At 38.1% G+C, this 23,753-nt stretch overlaps 1 protein-coding gene and 1 pseudogene across 1 annotated transcript; one reads left to right on the forward strand and one right to left on the reverse strand.

Annotated features, from left to right (window-relative positions):
- Nucleotides 1-3,867: 3,867 nt before the first annotated feature.
- LOC125617671 (H-2 class I histocompatibility antigen, alpha chain-like) lies at nucleotides 3,868-5,024 on the forward strand (the record flags this gene model as incomplete). Its single annotated transcript, XM_048805994.1, has 3 exons — nucleotides 3,868-4,153; nucleotides 4,281-4,453; nucleotides 4,794-5,024. Coding segments are annotated over 3 exons (690 nt in total), but the record flags the coding sequence as incomplete, so codon positions are not given.
- Nucleotides 5,025-8,146: 3,122 nt separating this feature from the next.
- Nucleotides 8,147-23,753, reverse strand: part of LOC107160417 — a 36,313-nt pseudogene continuing 20,706 nt past the window's right edge.

Genomic DNA, 23,753 nt, shown 5'->3' on the forward strand with positions numbered 1-23,753 from the left:
CTTTATTTCGGGGATTTTTTTCTCTGTACCATCTATTCTATTCCATTGGTCATCACATCTGTATTGATTCTAATACCATGCTGTCTTGTTACAATAGTTCTGTAATATAATTTGAGATTCAGTATTATGCTGCCTCCAACATTGCTCTTATTGCTCAGAATTGTTTTTACTATTCTGAGTCTTCTATTCTTCCATGTGAAATTTAGGACCATTTTTCCTAGTTCTTTGAAGAACGGCATTGGTATTCTGATGGAGATTGCATTGAATCCATAGATCACTTTGGGTAATATGACCATTTTGACAATATTAATTCTGCCTCTTCAAGAATGCAGAAAGTCTTTCCAACTTGTAGTGTCATCTTCAATTTCCTTCTTCAGTGTTTTATAATTTTCTCCTTTTTTGCATGCTAATAATTTAAAATTTTAATTTTCTTTATAACAGTATTAAGTAGCAAATAGAAACTGTCATCATAACAAGCTGTACAAGACCATAGAGGAAGGTAAAAACACATTTAATATCTTTAATGGTACTGTTTTTCTAATTTTTGAACAAGAAGTCCACATCTTCATTGTGCATAATATGTAACCAACCCTGTTTTTTCATCACTCTTCCTTCTGAGGCAGGTCTCAAGCATTTCTTTATCCTAAACCTCTTTTTTCTACAGTATTTGGAGGATTCCTATTGATTGTCACTGCTTTGAAGGGCACCACTACTCTCCTGATTCCTCTATCGCTTCTCTTATGGAATCTAGAACTGAACCAAAACTGAATTAATGGGCTCCACAGGTACTAGAGGAAGGCCATCTCCAACTATGGAGGATGACTTAATTCTCAGTTTCCTTCTAATCTTGACTTGTGTTGGAGAAGAAGTCAAATGCTGGAATGATGCTGTTGAATTTCCCTTGAATTGTTGCATATTTATAAATGCTCAAAATGTAATGACTTAATTAATTTAAAATGGGAAAAACATTTAAATTAGGGAAAATTTGATATAGCATGTCATGGTTATAAAACAAAAAATTAAGTAACCAGGCTGAACTATAAATGGTTAGCAGTGGAACTGCAAAGGTTAGAAGTGTTACTATTTTAAACATTTTCCATTAGAAGTGAATCAGTATAGCTGTTGTACTGGAATATTCAAAGCAACTAAATATGTTATTAACATGAAGCTCAGATTATGCTATTAAAGACATTGTTTTCTTTTGGGGAGGCCATGTTGAGGATGGAACCCTGGGTTTCTTGCATGCTATGCCAGCACAGTACCATTGAGCCACATCCATAGCCCTCCAAAGACTTTTGAGCAGTAATATTTCAAGACATCTCTCACCTTCTTGTTTAGATGTTCTCTCAGGTTTGTTTGTTTGTTTGTTTGTTTTTTTCAGGCTATTTTGAGTGAAATTGTTATCCTGATTTATTTCTCTGCAGATCCATTATTAATATATTGGAATATATTGATTTTTGTATGTCAATCTTTTATCTTGACATTTAGCTAAAGTTATCAGCTCTGGAAATGTGGTGTTTTGCATCTTGTAAGTATAGAATCAAATCATCAGCAAATAGACATTATTTGACTTCTTTTCTTATTTGTGTTCCTTTAAATTATGTCTCTTGCCTAATAGCTCTGGCTAGAGTTTTAAGTACTACATTGAATAGGGATGAACATCCCTATTGAACACGAATGAACATCCTTGTCTTATTCCTGATTTTAGAGGAAATACTTTTAGTTTTTCACCACTTACTATGACGTTGGCTTTAGGTTTGACATATATAGTTACTTAACTTACCTCAGCAAGTCCCTTTAAGTTCCTTAATCCTTAGTTTCTTCAGTGTTTTTAACATGAATGGGCACTGGATTCTGTTGAAGGTTTTTTTTTTCTGAATCTACTAAGATAATCATGTGATCTTTGTCTTTAGTTCTACTTATATGATGTATTGTATTTATTAATTTTCATATGTTGAACAAAACTTGCCATTCTTGATGGAGTGCACTTGATTATGGTGTACAATTTTCTCAATGTGTTTTTTAATACAGATTGCTAATATTGTATTAAGGATTTTTGCATCTATGTTCATCAAGCATATTGATGTATAGTTTTGTTTTCTGGATATGTCTTTGTTTTGGTATCAGAGTGATACTGACTTCATAGAATAAGAACACATTTCTTCAAAAGTATTCCTGTTGGGTGGATGTATCACCATAATATATATTCAATACAGAAAAGTTATAAAATTCTGATAAGTATAAATGACAAGTTAAAAATAATTCGTATATTTAGACCAGAAAATTTTTATTCTATTTCTTTCTAGTCTCTTATCATGCTCCTCCTACAGCCTGAATGCTGCACTTTCTCTTTACCTCTCTCTCTTTCCTTCATATAATGAATACAAGCTTCAGTGATCCCAGCATTGCCCTCTTCCAATGCCATTTCCCAGGTCAGTGGTTCTCTGGTCCTCTGAGGGGGCATTTCTCTGCTTCTCCTTCCTTCTCACACCCCAGTACTATTTCCCCACTTCTTATCCCAGAGGATGAACTTTCTCTTTTCACTTGGAAATAAAATAGGACTCAAGTAAGAACTGCCTCATAATCCCTCACCACAGCTGAAACTGTCTCCTCCATCTTCACATCAGTGATAATGGATGGTCTGTTGCTGTCTAAGGCCACCCCTGCATTTGGAAACAAGATTGGCCCCTCCCTACCCTGCATCATCACCTTCTAACTCTCTGGGTAAATTAATTCTTGCATTCAATTATAATGCAATATTTCCCATTAGAAGAAACACAGATAAACTCAGTAAATAAAACAAAATCCCTTCCTAAAAATCTAACACCTGATCATATGTCTTCCTCTGATTACTGCCTCATTTGTTTTAATTTTTAAGTTTTAATTATTATTTATTTTTTAAAAATACATGACAACAGTGGAATGCACTACAATTTTTATTACACATATAGAGCACGATTTTTCATATCTCTGTATATAAAGTATGTTCACACCAATTTATGCCATTATACGTACATTTTTTTGCAATTCAATTCTTAATACACATATATACCACAATTTTTCTTATCTCTGTTTGTAAATAAGGTATGTTGACACCCAATTCAAGTCCTCATACATGTATTTTGTATAATGATGACCATCAGATTCCACCATCTTCCTCTAAATACTGCCTCATTTATTTTTAATTTTTGTATCAGAGATTGAACTCAAGGGCCACTGAGGCACATCCACAGCCCTTTTTTATTCTTCATTTTGAGAAAGCATCTCTCTAACTTGTTTAGGGACTCAATAAATTGCTGAGTCTGGCTTTGAACTTGAGATCCTCCTGCCTCAGCCTCCCAAGCCACTGGGATTATAGGTATATGCCACAATGCTGAGCACTGCCCATTCCTCTGATATACCTCACAGAGTGATATCTGAGTCTATTCTCTCACGTTGTCTTTTTAAACACTGAATTTTAATTTTTCTAGTGGAACCATGGATGTATTTGAAATTTAAAATATTTCTACAAGGCTTGGTAAAAATACAAATTATCCCAATCTTCCAAAGCCCTATTTTCTGATTCCCAGAGGCAACCTGCTTTACTTTCTTTATCTGATGCTTTCATTGTGGAATTCCTATTATTCAGTTTTGGGAAATCCTTTATTGATAGCTAATGCTCTTAGAGTTCTTCTGTTTTCCTTACCATTACTTTTTCTATTGTATAACTTCTTTTCTGATACAAATTTTAGACATCATGCCAGAAGAATGAGTCCAAGCTTATGTCTAGGTTTTGTGCTTGTTCCCTCCCTGACCCTAATTGTGCTGACCATTCTCTGGATGGTGGCCCATTGGAGGTAATGTCCAAATGTCTGAATTTCCTTGTTCTTTCACTCAGATCCCCCAAAGACACATGTGACTCACCACCCTAGCCCTGAAGGGGATGTCATTCTGAAGTGCTGGGCCCTGGGCTTCTACCCTAAGGAGATCACCTTGAACTGGCAACGAGATGGGGAGGACCAGACCCAGGACATGGAACTTGTGGAGACCAGACCTGCAGGGGATGGAAACTTCCAGAAATGGGCAGCTGTGGAGGTGCCTGCTGGAGAGGAGCAGAGATACACATGCCATGTGCATCATGAAGGGCTGCCTGAGCCCCTCACCCTGAGATGGGGTAAGGAGGGGGTGAGGGCACAGAGCCTGTTGTCAGGAAAGCAGGAGGCTTTCCGGAGACCCTCAGCAGGATAGGGACTGAGAGCTGGAGATCAGGGCCTTTCATCTAACTTCACTTCCTCTCCCAGAGCCACCTGTTCAGTCCACCATCCCCATCATGGGAACTGTTGCTGGTCTGGTTGTCCTTGGAACTATTGTCATTGGAGCTGTGGTAGCTTTTGTTTTTGGGAAGAAGAAAAACACAGGGAAAATGCAAGGTCTGAATTTTTCTCCCACTGGTGATTTCAAGCACTTGGGAGAAGTAGGCCCTACCTTTTTAAAGAGAAGTAATATCTTCACACATATGTTTCCTCAGCCTAGGAACCTGTTTATTCTTTGTAAAGCAGGTAGAAAATATAGGACAAATTTATTCTCCTGAAACTTGTGATGATGTGACATGATTCCCAGCATTTGGAGGCCACCAGGGAATTTCCCTGCTGAGGACAGACACCCAGGAGAGCTGTTGGCTCCATCTTTACCCATCTCCTTTCTTCTTGTGTCCTGATCCTTCCCTACATCTGCAGTCACAGTTCTGGAAACTTTCCTGAGGTCCAGAAAATAAGAGTACCTCTAAGACCTGCCTCCAATCTGCTCTCTCACAGGATGTTTTCTTCCCACAGATGGAAAAGAAGGGACCTATGCTCCAGCTGCCCATAAGTTTTATGAACAATGATCCCTGGGACCTTCTGGGTAGTGTAGAAGGGAGTGATGGGAGAGCTGATCCATCCCATAATTCCTCCACTAGCCACATCTCCTTGGGCTCTGACCAGGATGACTTTTTGTTCCTGGGTAATGACAGTGCTCAGGGCTCTGATGTGTCCCTTGCTGCTTAAAAAGGAGAGACCTGGGAATACTTGAAGAGGGAATGGAATTGAAGCATGGGGAAACTCTTGGGTTACAGGCCTCTCTGTATTTGGACATGTTGAGCATGTAATGGTTCATTCAGAGTGTCTCCACTTAGAAAGACTGAGATAAATTTGCTCCTAATATTTTATTTTCTAGTGTGAGCAGGCTTCTGTGTGGCCAAGTGACATAGGATTTGTTTGGTTCTCTTCCTGCTCCCTACTGTAACTTCAAGAAGTCCCGACTACTTTTTGTGCAACTGGCATCGAATTGTATCTATGTGTCTGTGTTCTTATCAGCTTAAAGTAAGGAAATGGAAAGAAGAACCTCTCCTTGAGTATCAAGACCCATCCCCATACCTTTATGTTGTCTTCTTCAGTCAACTTTCCTGTATACCAGATGTGGGGCTGGAACATCTCCATTCTTCACTTGGCTTTGTTCCCCTGGGCTATAGCTTCTTATTTCCCTACTGAAAAACAGAATCTGGATATTGATTTGTATTTCAAATTTGTGCCATGAAATGTGGTTGATGGATCAGTTAAATGAAAAGAGGTGTCCTAAAATTTCTGAGAGAAAATAAAACCTGAAACCTTGAGAATCCACATGTTTGCTGTGCTGAGGATGTTGCAGGTGAGGACAAGAGAGGGTTGAAAGAGCTGAGGGTGGACAAGGTGGCACAGTCTGCACTCAGTACGTCCTGGGCATGGATGTGGTCACTCCTCAGCTGGATCATCTTCCCTGCTCTTTGGTCATTGTCCCTTCAGTTAAACTTCATCCCACCAGGACCTCTGATGACAGAGGCTCATGTGATGGGGTTAGAATATGCTCAAACACAAGTCTGACCTTCTCTTATCTTTGTTTGTTTGTTTGTTTGTTTCTCTGTTTCTGCAGAGAATGATCCCTGTTCTTGTTATTAAGTGTGAGTTCTAGTCTCCTTCTCTTCTGGCTGTCTCTCATCTTTGACAGAAGCAGAAGTCCTTTTTCCTGTCCTTGTCCAACAAAACTCAGAGCAGTTTCCTGTATTGTATTTTCCACCATTTCTCCAGTACTTTTAAAGGAACCAGATTATAAGAATAGTAGAGAGGAAGAATATCATGATTTCTTATCTTAGATAAATTCCTCCTAGTGTCCCATCTTCTCTACTCAGCAGTTTCACTGCGCTGAGCTCTACTACTCCATTTCAGATTCCTGGATTGATAAAACAGAGTTTTATAAAGGTTTCTTTTAGCTGGAAATTATGACCCATTAGTCAAGGATCATCTTTCCTGAAGATCAAAACATGTGAGTGCTATGGAGTGCAGGAGGGCTGGTGTGGAGGAAGGAGAGCAGCATGTGTGAGAAAAGCCCAGTGACTCTGACCTCAGTGTGAGAAGCCTTGTGCTGCAGATGCCACAGCAGCATTTGGTCTGAGGCTCCATTAATAAAGATGGTGTCTCTAGAAGAGGGAGGGGCTGACACTGAACATTCATTCAGCTCTCATTTGTTGAGTACTGAGTAGATGACACACATTTTGTATCCAGGATACATAAGGAAACTGAAAACAAGCCCAAACAGCCACCCTTATAGAGCCTGTGTTCTATAGGAAAGAGGAAGAAGATACACTCTAAACACAGTAAATGAGGACAGTGTTCATGTGAGGTGGTGAATGATTCAGGAAAGGTATCAGAGTGAGTGTGTTGGATAGGGAAGATAGCTGTTTTATTAGGGTGCTCAGCATGGGACTTATTAGCAAGATGAGCTTTGTGGAAAGATTCAAAGGACATGAAAGAATTTGTCATGAAGATATTTGGAGGAAGATCTCATGAAAATACACCAGGGCAGCCTCCTGTGTGTGTGTTCTGGGGACAGCAAGGATCTGAGACTTCCTGATCTGTCACTGAGAGGAGGTCAGAGGCACAGCAAGTCACTGAAGATCTGGAGGTTGACTAAAGGAATCTTGCATTGAGTGAAGCAGTTTTATGCAAAGACAGACCTGGTGCATCTTTTCAAAGCATCACTTTGCTGAGCTGAGAACTGAATTGAGACAGGAGGACAAGCAAGGCAGCAGGGAAACTGTGGGGAACTAGTCAGTCCTAGGCTGGAGGTGTCAGTCATTTCACCTGGAGTCTGAGCAGAGGAAATACTGAAAGTATTTGGATACTGAATACATTTTGACGATGGATTTTCTGGCACTTCCTAATGAGCTTAATCTGGGGTATGAGAAAGAGGAAGTAAGAACACCAAAAATTTGTGACTCTGTAATCTGCAAGATAAGAGTTGCATCAATGGAGAAGGGAAAACTGACAGAGAAGACTGAGAAAACTTTAGAGGCATTCAGTGGAGATGTGCTGTTGAGACACTGGGCTTTATATAAATATGCATCTTTTCCTAGGCAGTGTGAGTCTTTTTTTTTTTTTTAGTGTGTCAAGTAAAAATTTAAAACTTTTAGTTATGGTACAAATGACAAATACTTTGTATTAAAAATCTGGAATTCAAGTTTTTCTTGTACTCCATACTCCCTCCCTGCCCCAGAACCTTACAAAAATATTTCTGTTTACAGGGAGGAAGAGGAGGTGCCCACTCCAGGGGCAAAGTCCAGGTCTGGGGAAAGGCACATGTGGTCAGTATCAGGGGTGGTAGGCATCTGCTCAGCCCCACATCCGGCCTGGCCTCTTCAGAAAGAAGAATGCATGGGATCTGGCACAGGGGCTGTGACATGGGTCCCCAAGAGCACCTTTGGGGGTGCAATCCTTTCATTGGTGGGGAATAGGAAGGCGTGGCAAGGCCAGCTCCTTCTAGTCGTGAGTGGGGAGATGGGTTAATGGGCAGAGACTCCTTTTAGGATCTAAACCTTTGAAGAGCTGAATTCTAGGCTGTCACATTTTGCTTGCTTGAAAGTGAACACTTCAGGGGAGATGAGGAGGGGAAGGGGGCAAATGTGGAGAACTAGCTTTGTCTCTCCCTGCCCCCAAGGAAGGTACAGGGTGGGAGGGGGCTGCCTTCATGAATGACCCTGCTGTCCCACTCCTTTTCACAGGCAGGCCTAGGCTTCAGGGCCAGAGTGGGGGAAGGGAACTTAAGGCCTTAGGTAGGGTTGTCACCTCCTCTGGTGTCAGGGCCCAGAGCAGCTCTGCTAGGGGTCTTCATCCCAAACACACAGTTGCCTCTGGGGCACATAGAAGTCAAAGATGTAGTTCTTCTGGCAGCTTCGGATGCCACACTTTAGAGCGTGGGCTGCTCACGGCTGTGGCAGTACTTGAGCGTGCAGGGGTACCAGGCCAGGCTCAGGCCATGGCAGCAGGTGCAGGGCTTCCCACGGTCCCCCATCAGCCTGCAGCGAGGCAGTTCCATCTGCTCAGATGCCTTGAGTAGAGCATAGAAGACAGAGCTGTCCACACCTTGTTCCAGCCAGAACCGGACATCCTCCTGGCACGTGTAAATGGCATCTGCGGCCTCAGCGCATGCATTGTGAAGATGGGGACTCAGCAGGCCACTTAGCTGAAGTTCACAGCGATGTCCATGTGCAGCTGTTCCAGGCCCCGCATCTCCTCAGCCTGCCTCACTGCCTGCGGGTTTTTCTGCTGCAGCTTGGCCATGGCCTCACTGGGGATGATCTCATTGTGGTGCAATTGGGTGACAAAACAGAGGGCCTGGAATTGACTCTGCCCCTTTTCCAGCTCCCCCAGGATCAGGGCGTGGAAGATCTTCACATCATTCTTGAAGTTGGCTGTGAAGGAGAGGAGTGTGCCATCCAGCTTGCGCAGCTCCAGGCTGACGCTGTCGGCATCGCTGTTGGCAGTGTGGGTCTTGAACAAGGTGTGGTAGAGGTATCCTTACTCCCACTTTCTTTTTTTTTTTTTTCTTTTTCTTTTTGAGAGAGAGAGAGAGAGAGAATTTTTTAACATTTATTTTTTTAGTTTTCAGTGGACACAACATCTTTATTTTTTTTTTAATTTTTATGTGGTGCTGAGGTTCGAACCCAGCGCCCCTTGCATGCCAGGTGAGCTCGCTACCGCTTGAGCCATATCCCCAGCCCCTTACTCTCACTTTCTGTATGTGTCTTATTGTGGAATAACAGCAAACATTTCACAACCCACTGCTAGTGCACATAGTATACTTATAAGTAGCATTGCTATAGACAGAATAGCATTCCAGCGGCTGCCCTGGTGTCAGGTTAACAGCAGGAAGGAATCGGTACATGTTGATTTCGTTTTCAGTAACAATGTTTCAAGGCTTCCTCTTCCACTAAAATCACCCCCCCCCAAAAAAAAAGACACAAAATGAAAAAAGCATCAATGAAGAGATGTATAAGTAAGATAGTAATTCTTTTACTGAATATATACATGGAGGCAGGAATTTATGGAGAAAAGTACTCCTATCCTGAAGGCATTTGCCAAATCTGGAATCTCAGCTTTTTCTTAGACTCACAAGTTATACTGCTGTGTCTGTTAGTTTACTGTCAGTGTAACCAAATACCTGAGATAATTCACTATTAAAAGGAAAGGTTTATTATGGCTCACAGTTTTATAGGGTGAAGTCCATGATTAGTCCTGCCACTTCACACCTGTAGTGGGGCAACACATCATGTTGGGAGCACTGGACAGACTAAAACCACTCACTTTCTCACCAGGAGAAAAAGAAGGTGGAGTGTGTCTGGCATTGTCCTTCAAGGACACAGCCCCCAGTGTCTTAAGGACCTCCCACTAGGCCCTATCTCTCAAGGATTTCATCATCTCCCTGTAGCACCACCCAGAGATCAACCCTCTGGCACATGGGCTTTGGTAACACTCACCATTCAATCACAACAAGTACACAGGTAATGATCCTCAGATAGTCTGAATTTCAGTCACTCTGGATTTCCATTAAATCTAGGAAACAAAAGATTTATGTCCTCTAAGCAAGAAATGAAAATCTGTTTTCCCTCACTTTTCAAGAGTTCTTAGAAAATTTACCTCAAACTAGAAAAAAAAATTTTAAAAAGGAAGAAACATTACTATTTTGCAAAATTTGTAACCACCTCCTTGGATCCCTACAGGTTTGTTGCCCTAATTGGTTTTACCAATTGGGTTAAATAACTTTAAGCCATGATTTTGTTTTATAAAGGCCCTGGGTTGAAAATTGACTCAAATTTTCAAGGAGGGAACAACAATTTCTATAGGAATCCACATTTAACCAACGTGTCAAACAATATACACAATTCAGTACAAAAGGAAACAAGAAGATGAAGGAGAAACCAGAAGAGAGAACAGATAGTAAAAAGTTTAATGTATAAAGAAAAATCTGATAACCTTCAAAATGCCTGAAGATGTAGGAAACTAACCGTGACCTAGTCATATTTCAAATTTAGTTATTACAAAGTAAAATTAGAGGCTGGGGTTGTGGCTCAGTGGTAGACCACTTACCTCGCATGTGAAAGGCCTTGGGTTCCATCCTCAGCCCCATATAAAAACAAATAGATTAAGTAAATGTATTGTGTCCAATTACAACTAAAAATATATTTTTTTTAAAAGTAAAATTACGGAAATCATTTTATAAGGTCAGTTTGTTGATGTTTGCTTTGATACTAGAGTAAGGAACACTAGACATTCATAAAAACATGAAAAGATAGAAAGGCATTCAGACAAGTATTACTGAGATTGCAGTCTCTGAGGGAAAGAGAGTGAAAGAGGCGAGGCTACCAATTGTCCATCTTCCTTCCTGGATTCAGTTCCCAACACAGGAAGAAGGAGCCCTACACAGCCCAGAAGCTTCAGGAAGTTGAGGGAACAGAGATCTGTATTTGGAGAGGCCAAACAGCAGAATATGCAAGATGAAGGCACATTGATGAAACTAACAGCACTGGTGGTCTAAAAGGCACCTGTTGTGTCCTCAGTTCATTAGTACACACACATAAGGACACCATCCAAGGACAAGGATAAGAGGAAATAATGGTACCTAGCGATATATAGGGCCAGAAAAAAAAAATGTCTGTTCCCATTGTCCATGCTAGAAAGCCTAACTGTTTGCCAGACTTCAGACAGAGTATTTAGAAGGGACTTTCATCCTATGAGTGAATAATGTGTGGCATCAAATAAAAAATTACCAAGTATGCAATGAAAACAAGGAAAGACAACACAGCAGAAGCAAATAACATAGACTAACTTAATACTGAGACTGTTATTATAAATGAATTCCTCATATTCAGAAGTTTACTTGAGACATAAAAGACAAAAAAACATCAGGCTTTGTTGCACAACCTTGTAATGCCAGCTACTCTGGAAGCAGTGGGAGGAGAATTGCAAGTTCAAGGCAAGCTTGTTTGGAGATGGGGGTCTGTGGAAGATAATTGAGGCTAATATGGACATAACAGAGGAGAGGAGAGGAAAGGGGATGAAAGAAAAAAGGTGCATCCCCAAACCAATAATACTGTTGTCCCACAGCATAATAAAGAGATCCTCCTTCTTCATCTCCTTCTCTCTCTCTCCATTAACACATTCAAGAATGACCAGATTGTTACCAGGCAGCACTATGTCCTGCCTGGGGAGGAAGAGGTTAGGCTATAATTCTCATTGTTGCAGAAATATTCACTGTCATGTTGCTATTGGGCAGATGTAATACTGCCTGGGAAGAAAGAAGCCAGATCATAATGCTCTCTGCTCCAGAAAATTTTGAAATCAAATTGGAAGGAAAATGGGTTTTATTCAAAGCTAGCTTTGAAGGAATATAGGAGAAACTTAATTGTTTCATAAGTCCCATCTCCAAAATCCCTGAAAATTAGCCTAATTTTAAAAGAAGAGGCATGGAAGTGACACAGGCAGGAAATGTCCTTATGCAGACATAGTGATCTTGCAGTTGGATAGGCCTGAGTGGGCGTCTCTGTACCCAACTTCTTTAGAGCCTTGTAAGGGTGGGAGATCTGACCTTCAGCTTCCTTCTCTAAGCAGCAAAAGTGTATTCCCAATTCATTGAGGGGGTACATCCCCAAAACTTATTGATTCAAAATTGGAAAGTGCTTTAGTCTGCTTTGAGTCACTGTGACCAAAAGACCTAATAAGAATAAAATAAGGGAGGGGCTCCAGGTTCATAGGTCCTATTCCATAGATAACTAACTCCATGCTTTGGGCCTGTGGTGAGACAGACACCAGGGCAGAAGAATGTGGAGGTGAAAAGCAGCCAAGAACATGACAATCAGGAACTGCAGGGGGAGGGGAACTCTCCACTCACTAGGGGCAAAATATACACCCTCAAGGCACATGCCCCAGTGACCTACCTCCTCCACCCATACCCTACTTGACTACAATTATCACCCAGTTTAGTCCACTAATTATGTTATAATTATCATAACCTAATCACATCACCCCCTAAAGTCTTGCATGAGCTTTTGGAGGACACCTCATATCTAGGAAGTTCCATGTCAGAAAAGCTCTGGGACAAGGAAAGGTGTATTAGGACAAAAAAAAAAAAAAATTCCACGGGTGTCACTTCCTTAGGAGTTATTGTGGTCCAAAGAAATTTTATAGGTTTTTTTCTATTTCTGAGTCCCTGGAGCCTTCTCATATCAAAAAAGAGCCAGGATTTCCTGGGACCAGCCTCTATTCCCCACCACTATATTAGGTTTGTCAGGTACACACAGGTCTTCTCTTTAGTTCACAGGATGGATTTCTGTGAAATGTGTGTAGAGAACTGTACTTACATCAGTTAATTCAAGGAGCCTCATCTCTACCTGGACCTGATTCAGATGATGAGACTCTGGAGTTTACACTGATTAGGTGATGAAATGAGACTTTGCAGGCCTTGGATAGAAAGCAGTTAGTTGTGCATGTGGAAGGAATATGAATAAGTTGTGGTCAGAAGGATGACTATGGTGGTTTTCATCTGAACACAGGTTGTTTGATACTCAAAAAGGGAACCTAAACCTAGTTCACTTCCCCATGAATGTGGCTAGGTAAATTCACTTCTACTAAAGAGACAAAGCAGAATCTATAGTATGTGGCTACAGAGGAAAAGACACTGGGGTTTCCTGCTTTCTATCCTCTCTCTTGCATTCATTCCTGGCTAAGTCATCTTCTACTGGACAGTCACCCAAGGGGAGTTTCCCATGGACAGGAAATGAGGGCTGTGACCAAGAAATTCAGCAATGAATTGTGAATGAGGGAGAGCTTTCCATATCAGTCAGCCTTCCAATTCTGGCCTTGAACATTACCCACAGGAAAGGGGCAGGATAATGAACCCTGGTAAATTTTAAGCTACTCTGTTTTGGAATGATTGTTACAATCCAGCAAGTAACAAATGCATAGGGAACAAAGGCATGAGATTTAGAAACAAAGGAGTCCAGAAGAAATTGGAATGATTTATACAAATAATTGGTAGAAAAGACTACCATATGATTTTTTATCGACTGAAACTGACCTGCAAAAGTGACCGCATGAATGATTTCAATTGTTTTTAGAACTCCATTTTAATTTTCTTGCTAGCTTTATTTTTCTCACTATTTTCATAGTTCCATATTCCCTTAGGACTACAGTATTCATTTTAACTTCTTATGCTACCTCCAGTTAACAATGTCTTAGTTCACACAAATATAAAAATCTTGCAACTGTTCAGACCTCCAAACTGTACCCATTGTTATGCTATAGATATTATATTTAATATATCTGTTCTGGGTACAGAGTGTCCAAGAAAAAGCTACATTTGTATTTATTAAGTAAGTGCAAAAGGTCAGAGAAAGAGAGAGACAGCAATTCAGAGAGAGAGTGCACAAAGATAATCCTTTGCATTGAGTGAGACATTTGCAATTTCTGATGCCTTTATCTTTTCTAGGAATCTGAGATTTCCACTGGCATTGTTTGCTTTCAAACTAAAGAACAATTTACCATTCAATAGAGTATAGACTACTGGTGATGAAAATCTTTACCTTTCATTCGAACTTTTGTTTATTTTCTCCTCTCTCCTGAAGGACACTTTTGCTAGATATATCCTTATAGATTAATGGTGTTTTTTGCTCAGAGCCTTAAAGGTTTTTTCTCACTTTCTTTTTGTTCTATGGTCATCAGGCAGAAAAGGAGGTTCCAGAGAACAAGAAACAGAAAAAGTAACTGGGTAGGCCTCAAACTTTTGATGTTAACAGCTATAACAAACCTTAAAGTCACCTCTCCAATTAAAAGGCTGACTGGTTGAGTGGTAGAGATGTTCTGTTGGCAAGATATGCACTTATAGTATAAATACTGAAGTGAAAGTCAATTTATGGAAAAAAATATGCCATGCTAACAGTAAGCCTAAGCAGGCTGGAATGGTCACAATACTATCAGAAAACTACATTTCAAAATAATATGCATTATTACAGAATAAGAAACATACTTCAGGAGGACAAAAGGGTTAATAGAAAGACAAAGCACTCAGAAATACACATGCTTCCAAAAATACTTCTTTAAAACACATGAGGAAAAATTGACAGAGTTATACAAAAAAATATACAACTCCAGAAATATGAGCAGAGACTTTCATACTCATCTTGGCAATTTAGACAACAACTAGAAAAAAAAAAAGCAAATAGATAGTTGGAAAAAACACTGCAATCAACTTAGACTTCACTAACATCAATGAAATACAAATATCACAACAGCATACATATTATTTCAAGTGTGAATGGTATATCTGCCAGGTTAGACCATTTTTTGAACAATAAAACAATTCTCATATATTTGTTGAATGGTTGTGTAGCCTCTTCTGAGAGTGTCTGTTCAGGTCCTTGGCCCATTTGTTGATTAGATTATTTGTTTTTTGGTGCTTAGTTTTTTGAGTTCTTTATATACCCTAGAGATTAGAGCTTTATCTGATGTGTGAGGAGTAAAGATTTGCTCCTAGGATGTAGGCTCTCTGTTCATCTCACAAATTGTTTCTTTTGCTAAGAAGAAGCTTTTTAGTTTGAATCCATCCCATTTATTGATTCTTGGTTTTAATTCTTGTGCTATAGGAGTCTTATTAGAAGTTGGTGCCTAATCCCACATGATGAAGATTAGGGCCCACTTTTTCTTCTATTTGATGCAGAGCCTCTGGTCTAATTCCTAGGACCTTGATCCACTTTAAGTTGAGTTTTGTACATGGTGAGAGATAGGGGTTTAATTCCATTTTGTTGCATATAGATTTCCAGTTTTCACAGCACCACAAATATATGAAAAAATGTTCATCATCTCTAGCAATTAGAGAACTGCAAATCAAAACTACTCTAAGATATCATCTCACTCCTGTCAGAATGGCAGCTATTATGAAGACAAACAATAATTGTTGGAGAGGATGTGGGGAAAAATGCACACTCATACATTGCTAGTGGGACTGCAAATTGGTGCAGCCTATATGGAAAGCAGTATGGAGATTCCGTGGAAAGCTGGGAATGGAATCACCATTTGACCCATCTATCCCTCTCCTCTGTTTATACCCAAAAGACTTAAAAACAGCATACTACAGGGACACAGCCACATCAATGTTTATAGCAGCACAATTCACAATAGCTGAACTGTGGAACCAAGCTACATGCCCTTCAGTAGATGAATGGATAAAAAATGTGGCACATATACACAATGGAATTTTACTCAGCAATGAAAGAGAATAAAATCATGGTATTTGCAGGTAAATGGATGGCGTTGGAGAAGATAATGCTAAGTGAACTTAGCCAATCCCAAAAAAACAAATTCTGAATGTTTTCTCTGATATAAGGAGGCTGACTCATAGTGGTGTAGGAAGGGGGAGCATGGGAGGAATAGATGAATTCTAGATAAGGCAGAGGGGTGGGAGGGTAAGGGAGGGGGTTAGAAAGCATGGTGGAATATGATAGACATCATCATCCAAGTACATGTATGTAGACACAAATTGGTGTCAACATACTTTATGTACAACCAGAGATATGAAAAATTGTGCTGCATATGTGTAATAAGAATTGTATTCTTCTGTCATGTATTTTTTAAAGAAATCAATAAAAAACAATTTTCAACAAATCTGAAGATACTGTTTTATGATACAGAATATATTTTGTGACCATTGTAGAATTTAATTAGAAGCAAATTTTAATAAGATAACCAGTAAATTATAAATATTTAGAAATTAAACAAAATAGTTTTAAATAATCATTGTATCAAAGAAGAAATTGGAAAACATTTTAAACTGAATGATAAGGAAGTTAAGTATTTTAAAATGTGGAATATCTCATGTTGATAACTTCAAACTTAAAACAATACATACCCAAGTCAAAGGAAATAAAGACAAATGAAAAATAGAACAACAATTTTAAAATTGGTGGACCTAAAATTTGAATTTTATTTTCTACAAAAAAAAAATTTCTATGAGCCTCAACCTAGATGGATTTAGAGGAAAAAAATGAAGATTGCCAATGTTGGGAATGAGAAAAATGGTACTGGTATGGGTACTACAGATGTTAGAATGATGATCTGTGAATATTAGTAATAAATTCATGATAATACATGAGATGACCTAGAGGAAATCAAGAACTTATTAAGAGAAAAAATAAAGAAAAATATGATGGGTCATATACCAGTTGTAGACATTTTTATTTTGTGGAAACCAGACTTCATGTTTTTCTGCTTCCAAAACTTGGCAAAAATCACAAGAAATAGAACAATAGGGAAAACCCCTCATGAGCTAGACTCAAAAATTTTTAAAAAAAGATATTAGGAAATTAAATGCAAAAATGTAAAAAACATCATACATCTATCTGTTCATGCTGGTTTTATTGTATCATGATAGATTGAAGTTGGTCTTTTTTTTTAGAATAATACAAAAATCCATATCACCACATTAAGAGAATGAAGGTGAAAACCCATAGGTTCATTACAAGGCATGCAAGAAAAGCATTTGTTTAAATTAGCATCATTTTATGGTAAAATGATGGAAAGTTTTCAACAAGTTTAAGGAGAACAATAAAATTCTACCGCTCCATCTGTCTCAGCAACGAAAGGCTCAACACTTTCTTTTTAGGATCAGCAACAAAGTAAAGATATTAGATCTTACCATTTTTTATTTAATTTTAGTTTGGAACAAAGCCCATGCAACAGCACAAGGTACAAAGGAGCCCCCTGATCTGCAGCAATGTTCAAATACAGCCAAAGCCTGGAGGTTTCTTGGTTAGGACTGTCTTATTTCTTATTTCTCATAGTTTCTGGCTGTTTCTCTACACAGTGAGATCTGTTTTGCACTCTTGGTGATCCATTGTTTTTTCTCTCAATAAAACGCAGCCTTTGTTTGCAGTTATGTAATTTCTTCACTGCTTCTTGCTCATAAAACTACAGGGCTCCATATAATTCTTTTTATTTTGTATCATCTTCCTTACTTTGAAGTTTCATTTTGCCTAATCAAGTTCTCCTAAAAAGTCTCTTTAAAATCCTTCAAAGTCCACCTATTGCACAGCTCCAAGGCTACTCCATCCTTTTAGTTGGTTTTTTTTTTTTTTTGTGTGTGTGTGTGTGTTTTAATCATGGTACCCCATTTTGTTTGGTAGTGTATGTTGTAGTTATTAATTGCTTGGAACAAATTTTAGCAATTTTTTTTAAAAAAGAGAGAAATCTTCGCATTTATTCTATAGCAATGAATCAGGAAGACATTATGCTAAATGAAATGAAAAACTGCATGATATCACCATATGTGGAATCTGATGTAGGGGCAATGTACTGGTCAGAATACTACAGTTGTGATATACCAGGTGACTGGACTGGAGATGTAATATATTAATGTACAGCAAGGTGACTAGGTCTAATAATATATCACTGTACACTTTAAATATTATAAGAAGACAAACGTTAAATTTTCTAATCAAACAAACACATGAGAAGAAAGAAGGAATAAAATGGGAACTATATGAGGTAATAGATATGTCAAGTACTTTGGTTTTGATAATCACTTTACAATGTATGCTCACAGCAAAACACAAAGTTGTGCAGGTACCATACACAAATTCTATTTGATAATGATACCTCAATAATCTATAAATATTTTGACAACTGAAAACAACAATAAACTGGTGAAGAACAAGTCTTTAGGAGCAAATAGGCTGCGTCATTTTGACTAAAATTTTCTCATTGGTTTGCAAGCAAGACTCTGGCTGAGATGGCAATACTGTATAGGCTTGGCTAGGTCTGAGGATCTGTGTTAAAGTTCATGTACTTGGCAGTTAGCCAGAGGTCTCTGTGTCCCAATTTGTGGGCCTCTCCACAGTATTTGCTGAACTAAAGAACAGCACTTGTCAAGCCACAGCAGTGTCCTCTCCTGCATGGGGACCTAACTGGCCAGGTTAGAGAAGCAGTTCTATTCCACCTGAACTGTGGATATTTAGGAACCAAGTTTGTTCCTGGCCTTTTTGCTCTCCGAGGATCAGGAAAAGGTTAGAAGCCTTTGGTTCATGGCTACTCAAAGCATGACCAGCAGCATCAACTTCCCTTGGGACATGGTATAAATAAATGAATTGTGTGAACAAATGAATGAATATAGAATGGTCCAGGGTCCCTTGACAGAATCTGCCTCTGCACTTGAAAAAACTGACCATACAATTTTCTTACATAAAAAAACTCTTTCTAAGGTATTAGAAGCACTGCTCTAGGACTGTCTTTCTCTAAATGTAATTCCAAAATACCTGAAGCTCTCCTGAAAAAGAAAATTCTCCATTTCTAGCACAGAGTGTCCCTAGGAGCAGAGAATGGAATCTGAATTTTCAGCAAGTTCTCTCTTTTCTTGTACACACTTAAGTTTGAGAACCCTGTTGCAAATGGTGGGAAATCTGGGCAGGGGCAGGCTTTAGGATGCAAATGGAACATTGATATTGAGGAACTGAAACACTATGCCACAGCCTTTGCTGGGAGTTGGTTGGGGCAGATCTAGTTGATAGTGGCAATGACAGACCTCTGGCCATGGTGAGAATCTCAAGGTGCCATGACAAGAGATGTCACCTGTTTCCTTACTGATGGCCAGTTAATGACAGCAACCATTTTTGTAGGTGCTAAGACTTTCTTTGTGGCATAACACATGGTCTATTTTAGAAAAGGATCCATGTGCTGCTGAGAAAAAAAAAAGTGTATTCACTTTTTTCAGGGTCTGGGTTAAAAAATCTGCTGAGATGCATATTGGTCTCCCTCTATATGTAATCTGAAACCTTTTTCTTGTGGCTTTTAAAATTCTATTCTTATTCTGTATGCTAGGTATTTTCATTATAATATGCCTTGGTGTAGATTTGTTGTAATTTTGTACATTTGGTGTCTTGTAAACCTCTAGTATTTGATTTTTTAAATTCATTCTTCATGTTTGAGGAATTTTCTGATATTATTTCTTTCAAAAGATTGTGCATTCTTTGGTTAGTATCTCTGTGCCTTCCTCTATCCCAGTTATTCTTATATTTGGTCTTTTCATGTTATCCCATAATTCTTGGAGGTCCTGTTCATGGTTTCTTACTATCTCCACTCTGTGGTCAACTTTATTTTCAAGATTACATATTTTGTCTTCTTTGCCTGAGGTTCTGTCTTCCAAGTGATCTAATCTATTGGTGCTGCTTTATATTGAATTTTTAATTTGGTTTACAGTTTCCTTCACTTCAAGGATATCTGTTTGTTTGTTTTTTTCAAAGTCTCTATCTCTTTCTTGAAGAAATCTTTTGTTACTGTATTTACTCTCTTATCTCTTTGTTGAAGTGATTGATTGTCGCCTTTATTGCTCCCTTATCTCTTTGCTGGAGTGATCAACTTTTGCCTGTATTTGCTCTCTTATATCATTCTTTGCTCACAAATCACTTTGATTGTGTACATTCTTAACTCCTTCTCTGACATTTCATCCACTGGGTTGTCAATGGATTCTATTGTTGTAGCATTTTGATTAGTTCGGGGCACTTTCTTCCCTTATTTTTTTGTTTGTTTATTTGTTTGTTTTTGTTTTTGTTTTTTCCTTCATGTTGTTCATGTGTCTTCCTCCCTTGTGGATCTGAGGTATTAAAATTTTTACCCTATAATCTTGTAGTATTGCTACAGGTAACCAATACCTTGCCTTTAAAGGGGAGATCAATATTTACAGCACTCAATGCAAACAATATGCTGTCTTAAACCAAAAAGCTTCTATTTGGAAAATTAGAATTTTGTTGCAATAAACAAATGATGTGTTCAATTAATATCTACAATATAAATAGTAAGTTTGCATAATGGTATACCATTTCAATGGTGGACAAAGAGGGATGGTGCAGGATATGGTGTTTATGAGATAGGAGGTGAGAATATAGAGGTATTAGATTATAGGAAGAATGAAAGAGGAATTAAGAGAAGTAAACTATCAGGGATACATGTCTCTGGTGTAACCAGGTCTGCAGGCACTTGGTGATAGTCTTCCAGCTCCTGGCTGTTGTTCCTAAATGGAAGTAGCCACATCCCTAGTTGATGTTGGTGGCAGCATCAAACCTGTTGTTACATTGATGTTAGGCTTCCACACCCTAGCCAGTGTAGAAGATGGAAGCTCCCTCAACTAAAGATGGTGGTGGCAACAGTGGTAGTAACCCAAGATGGTAGCAGAGGTGTCCCAAGATGAAAATGACTGCTTTCAGAGATGGGGCTGAGAGAGCTGTACAGTGCTGTTAGGCAGCCTATTTGGAGGTAGCATTATGACATGCAGGGCTGTGGCAGGCAGCTTCTTCCTGGCCTACCCATCGTCCTTAGGTGGAGGCTAACACAAGCTATGAAAAGGACTGCTGTGTCTCAAGATAGGAGTGGGCCAGGGGAGCCATGAGTTGGTAGATGGGGAAGACACAGCACAGTTGTTTTCCTCTGCTGCATGTGTGTGATTATCTTCTTCCTACTCCATGTAGTGAGTTCAGGTCATGGTCTGCTCCTTCTTCTCCATGCAACAGGCTGGGGTCATGGTGTACTCCTCCTGCTACCAAGGCATATTATTATAAAAATGCCTAACATATAGAATAAGGATAGAATTTTAAAGACAGCCAGAAGAGGGGGGGACTGGTCACATTTACAGGGAAAATAATCTGGATCTCAGCTGATTTCTCAACCCTCACACTCAAAGCTAGGAGATCTTGGAATAATATATTCCAAGCTCTGAAAGTAAATGGGTGCTTATCAAGAATATAATGCACAGCAAAATGAGCTTCTATACTTGGGATGATGCAATAAAAAACTTCTATGATAAAAAAGTTAAAAGAATTCATAACCAAAGTCTGCACTAGAAAACTCAATAAAACATTTCATGGAGAAAAAAATCAAAAATAAAATTGAAAACCAACAAAGGGATGAACTAAACTAGAAGAATAGTCAACCAAAGAATAAACTAATTCAAATTAAAAGAAAGAAATAACTCAAAATGACATGGAATAAAAATCATCTCTCATTAATAACATTGAATGTAAATGGCTTAAACTCATTAATCAAAACACATAGACTGGCAGATTGGATTTAAAAACAAGACCCCAAATACACTCATCTCATAGGCAAAGACATTCACAGACTGAAGGTAATAGGTTGGGGAAAATATATATCATTCACTTGGATCTCATAAACAAGCAGGAGCTTCTATCATCACATCAGATAAAGTGGACTTAAATCAATCAGAGGGACAAAGAAGGTCATTTCATACTGCTTAAGGGAAATATACATCAACAAGATATAACAATCCTAAATATTTATGCCCCAAACAATGGCAGCTACATACATCAACAAACATTTCACAATAACTAGAATCAAAAAGAACACAAGGCAATAATATTGAGTGCATTTACATGCCTCTCTCACTACTCCATAGATCCTCCATACAAAAATTAAATGAAGAAACTATAGAACTAAATAATATAATAAAATTTTAGATATAACAGACATATATAGAATATTTAATCTATCAGTAACCAAATACACTTTCTTCTCAGCAGCACATGGATCCATTCCTAAAATAGACCCTATCATAGGCCACAAAGAAATTCTTAGTAAATAAAAAAATAGAGATTATATCTTGCATTCTATCACATCATAATGGAACAAAATTAGAAATCAAGGATGAATTAAAAAACAGAAGCTACTGTAACACCCGGAGACTAAATAATATGATATTGAATGACCAATGAATAGGTGAAGATATCAGGGATAAAATAAGAAAATACTTAGAAGTAAATGAGAATCAATACAACATATCAAAAGCTTTGGGACACTATCAGGCAGTTCTAAGAGGAAAGTATACTGCATTTAGCTCATTTATTAAAGAATAGAAAGCCACCAAATAAATAACCTAACATTATATTCCAAACCTCTAGAAATAGAAGAACAGATCAACACCAATATCAGCAGAAGATCAGAAATAATTTAAATCAAAGCAAAAATATGAAATGGAAACAAAAAAATGTTCAAAAAATGAACAAAACAAACAATTATTTCTTTAAAAAAATTTAAAAAATGATAAACTCTTAGATAATCTAAACAAGAGAAATTGAAGGAAAATTTAAATTACAAAAATGTATGATGAAAAGAGAAATATTACAACAGACACTACTGAAAAACAGACCATAATCAGAAATTATTTTGAAAATATATATCCAATAAAAGCAGACAATCTTGAAGACATCAACAAATTTCTAGAGACATACGATCTACCCAAATTAAATCAGGAGAACATAGAAAATATAAACAGATCAATTTAAGCAATGAAATTGAAGATACCATCAAAAGCCTACCAACAAAGAAAAGTTCCAGATCAGATGGATTCTCAGTCAAATTCTTTGAGACCTTCAAAGAAGAACTTACAGCAATACTCCTCAAATTATTCCATGAAATATAAAAGGCAGGAACCCTTCCAAATTCATTCTAGGAAGCTAGTGTCAACCTGATACCAAAAACAGAAAAAGATATTTCAAGAAAAGAAAACTTCAGACCAATATTCCAGAGGAACATAGACACAATTTTTTTAAATAAAATACAGGCAAATCACATAGAAAAATATATTAACAAGATAGTGCACCACAATCAAGTGGGACTCATTCCATGGATGCAGGGATGGTTTGACATATAGAAATCAATATATGTAAATCACCAAATCAATACAATTAAGGTCAAGAATCACATGATTATTCAACAGATACAGAAAAGACATTTGACAAAATACAGCATCCATCCATGCTGAAAACACTAAAACAACTAGGGATAGTAGTAACATATCTGAACATTAAAAAAGCTATATATGCTAAGCCCAAGGCCGACATCATTCTAAATGGGCAAAAATTGAAAGCATTTCCTCTAAAAACTGGAACAAGACAAAGATGTTCTCTTTCACTACTTCTATTCAACATCATCCTTGAAACTCTAGCTATAGCAGATAGACACTAAAGGGATACAAAGAGGAAGAGTACAAACTATGCCTGTTTGCTGATGACATTATTCCATTCTTGGAAGACCCAAAAAGCTCCATCAGAAATTTACCTGAGCTCAACACAAATCCAGCAAAGAAACATGATATAAAATTAACCCCAATAAGTCAATTGTGCTCCTATTCAACAATGATGAATGAGCTTAAAGCATCTGATTCCCAATAGCCTTAAAAAACAAACAAATAAAAAACCAAAATCAAAAACAAACAAACAAAAAACAACTTGGGAATCAATCTAACAAAAAGGATAAAAAGACCTCTACAATTAAAACTATTTAACAAAGTGGATGTGTAACCGATGTGAATCTGCAATATGTATACGGGGTAAAAATGGGAGTTCATAATTCGTTTGAATCAAATGTATGAAA

The sequence above is a fragment of the Marmota marmota genome, unplaced genomic scaffold, assembly GCF_001458135.2.
Source record: "Marmota marmota marmota unplaced genomic scaffold, marMar, whole genome shotgun sequence".
NCBI lineage: Eukaryota > Metazoa > Chordata > Mammalia > Rodentia > Sciuridae > Marmota > Marmota marmota.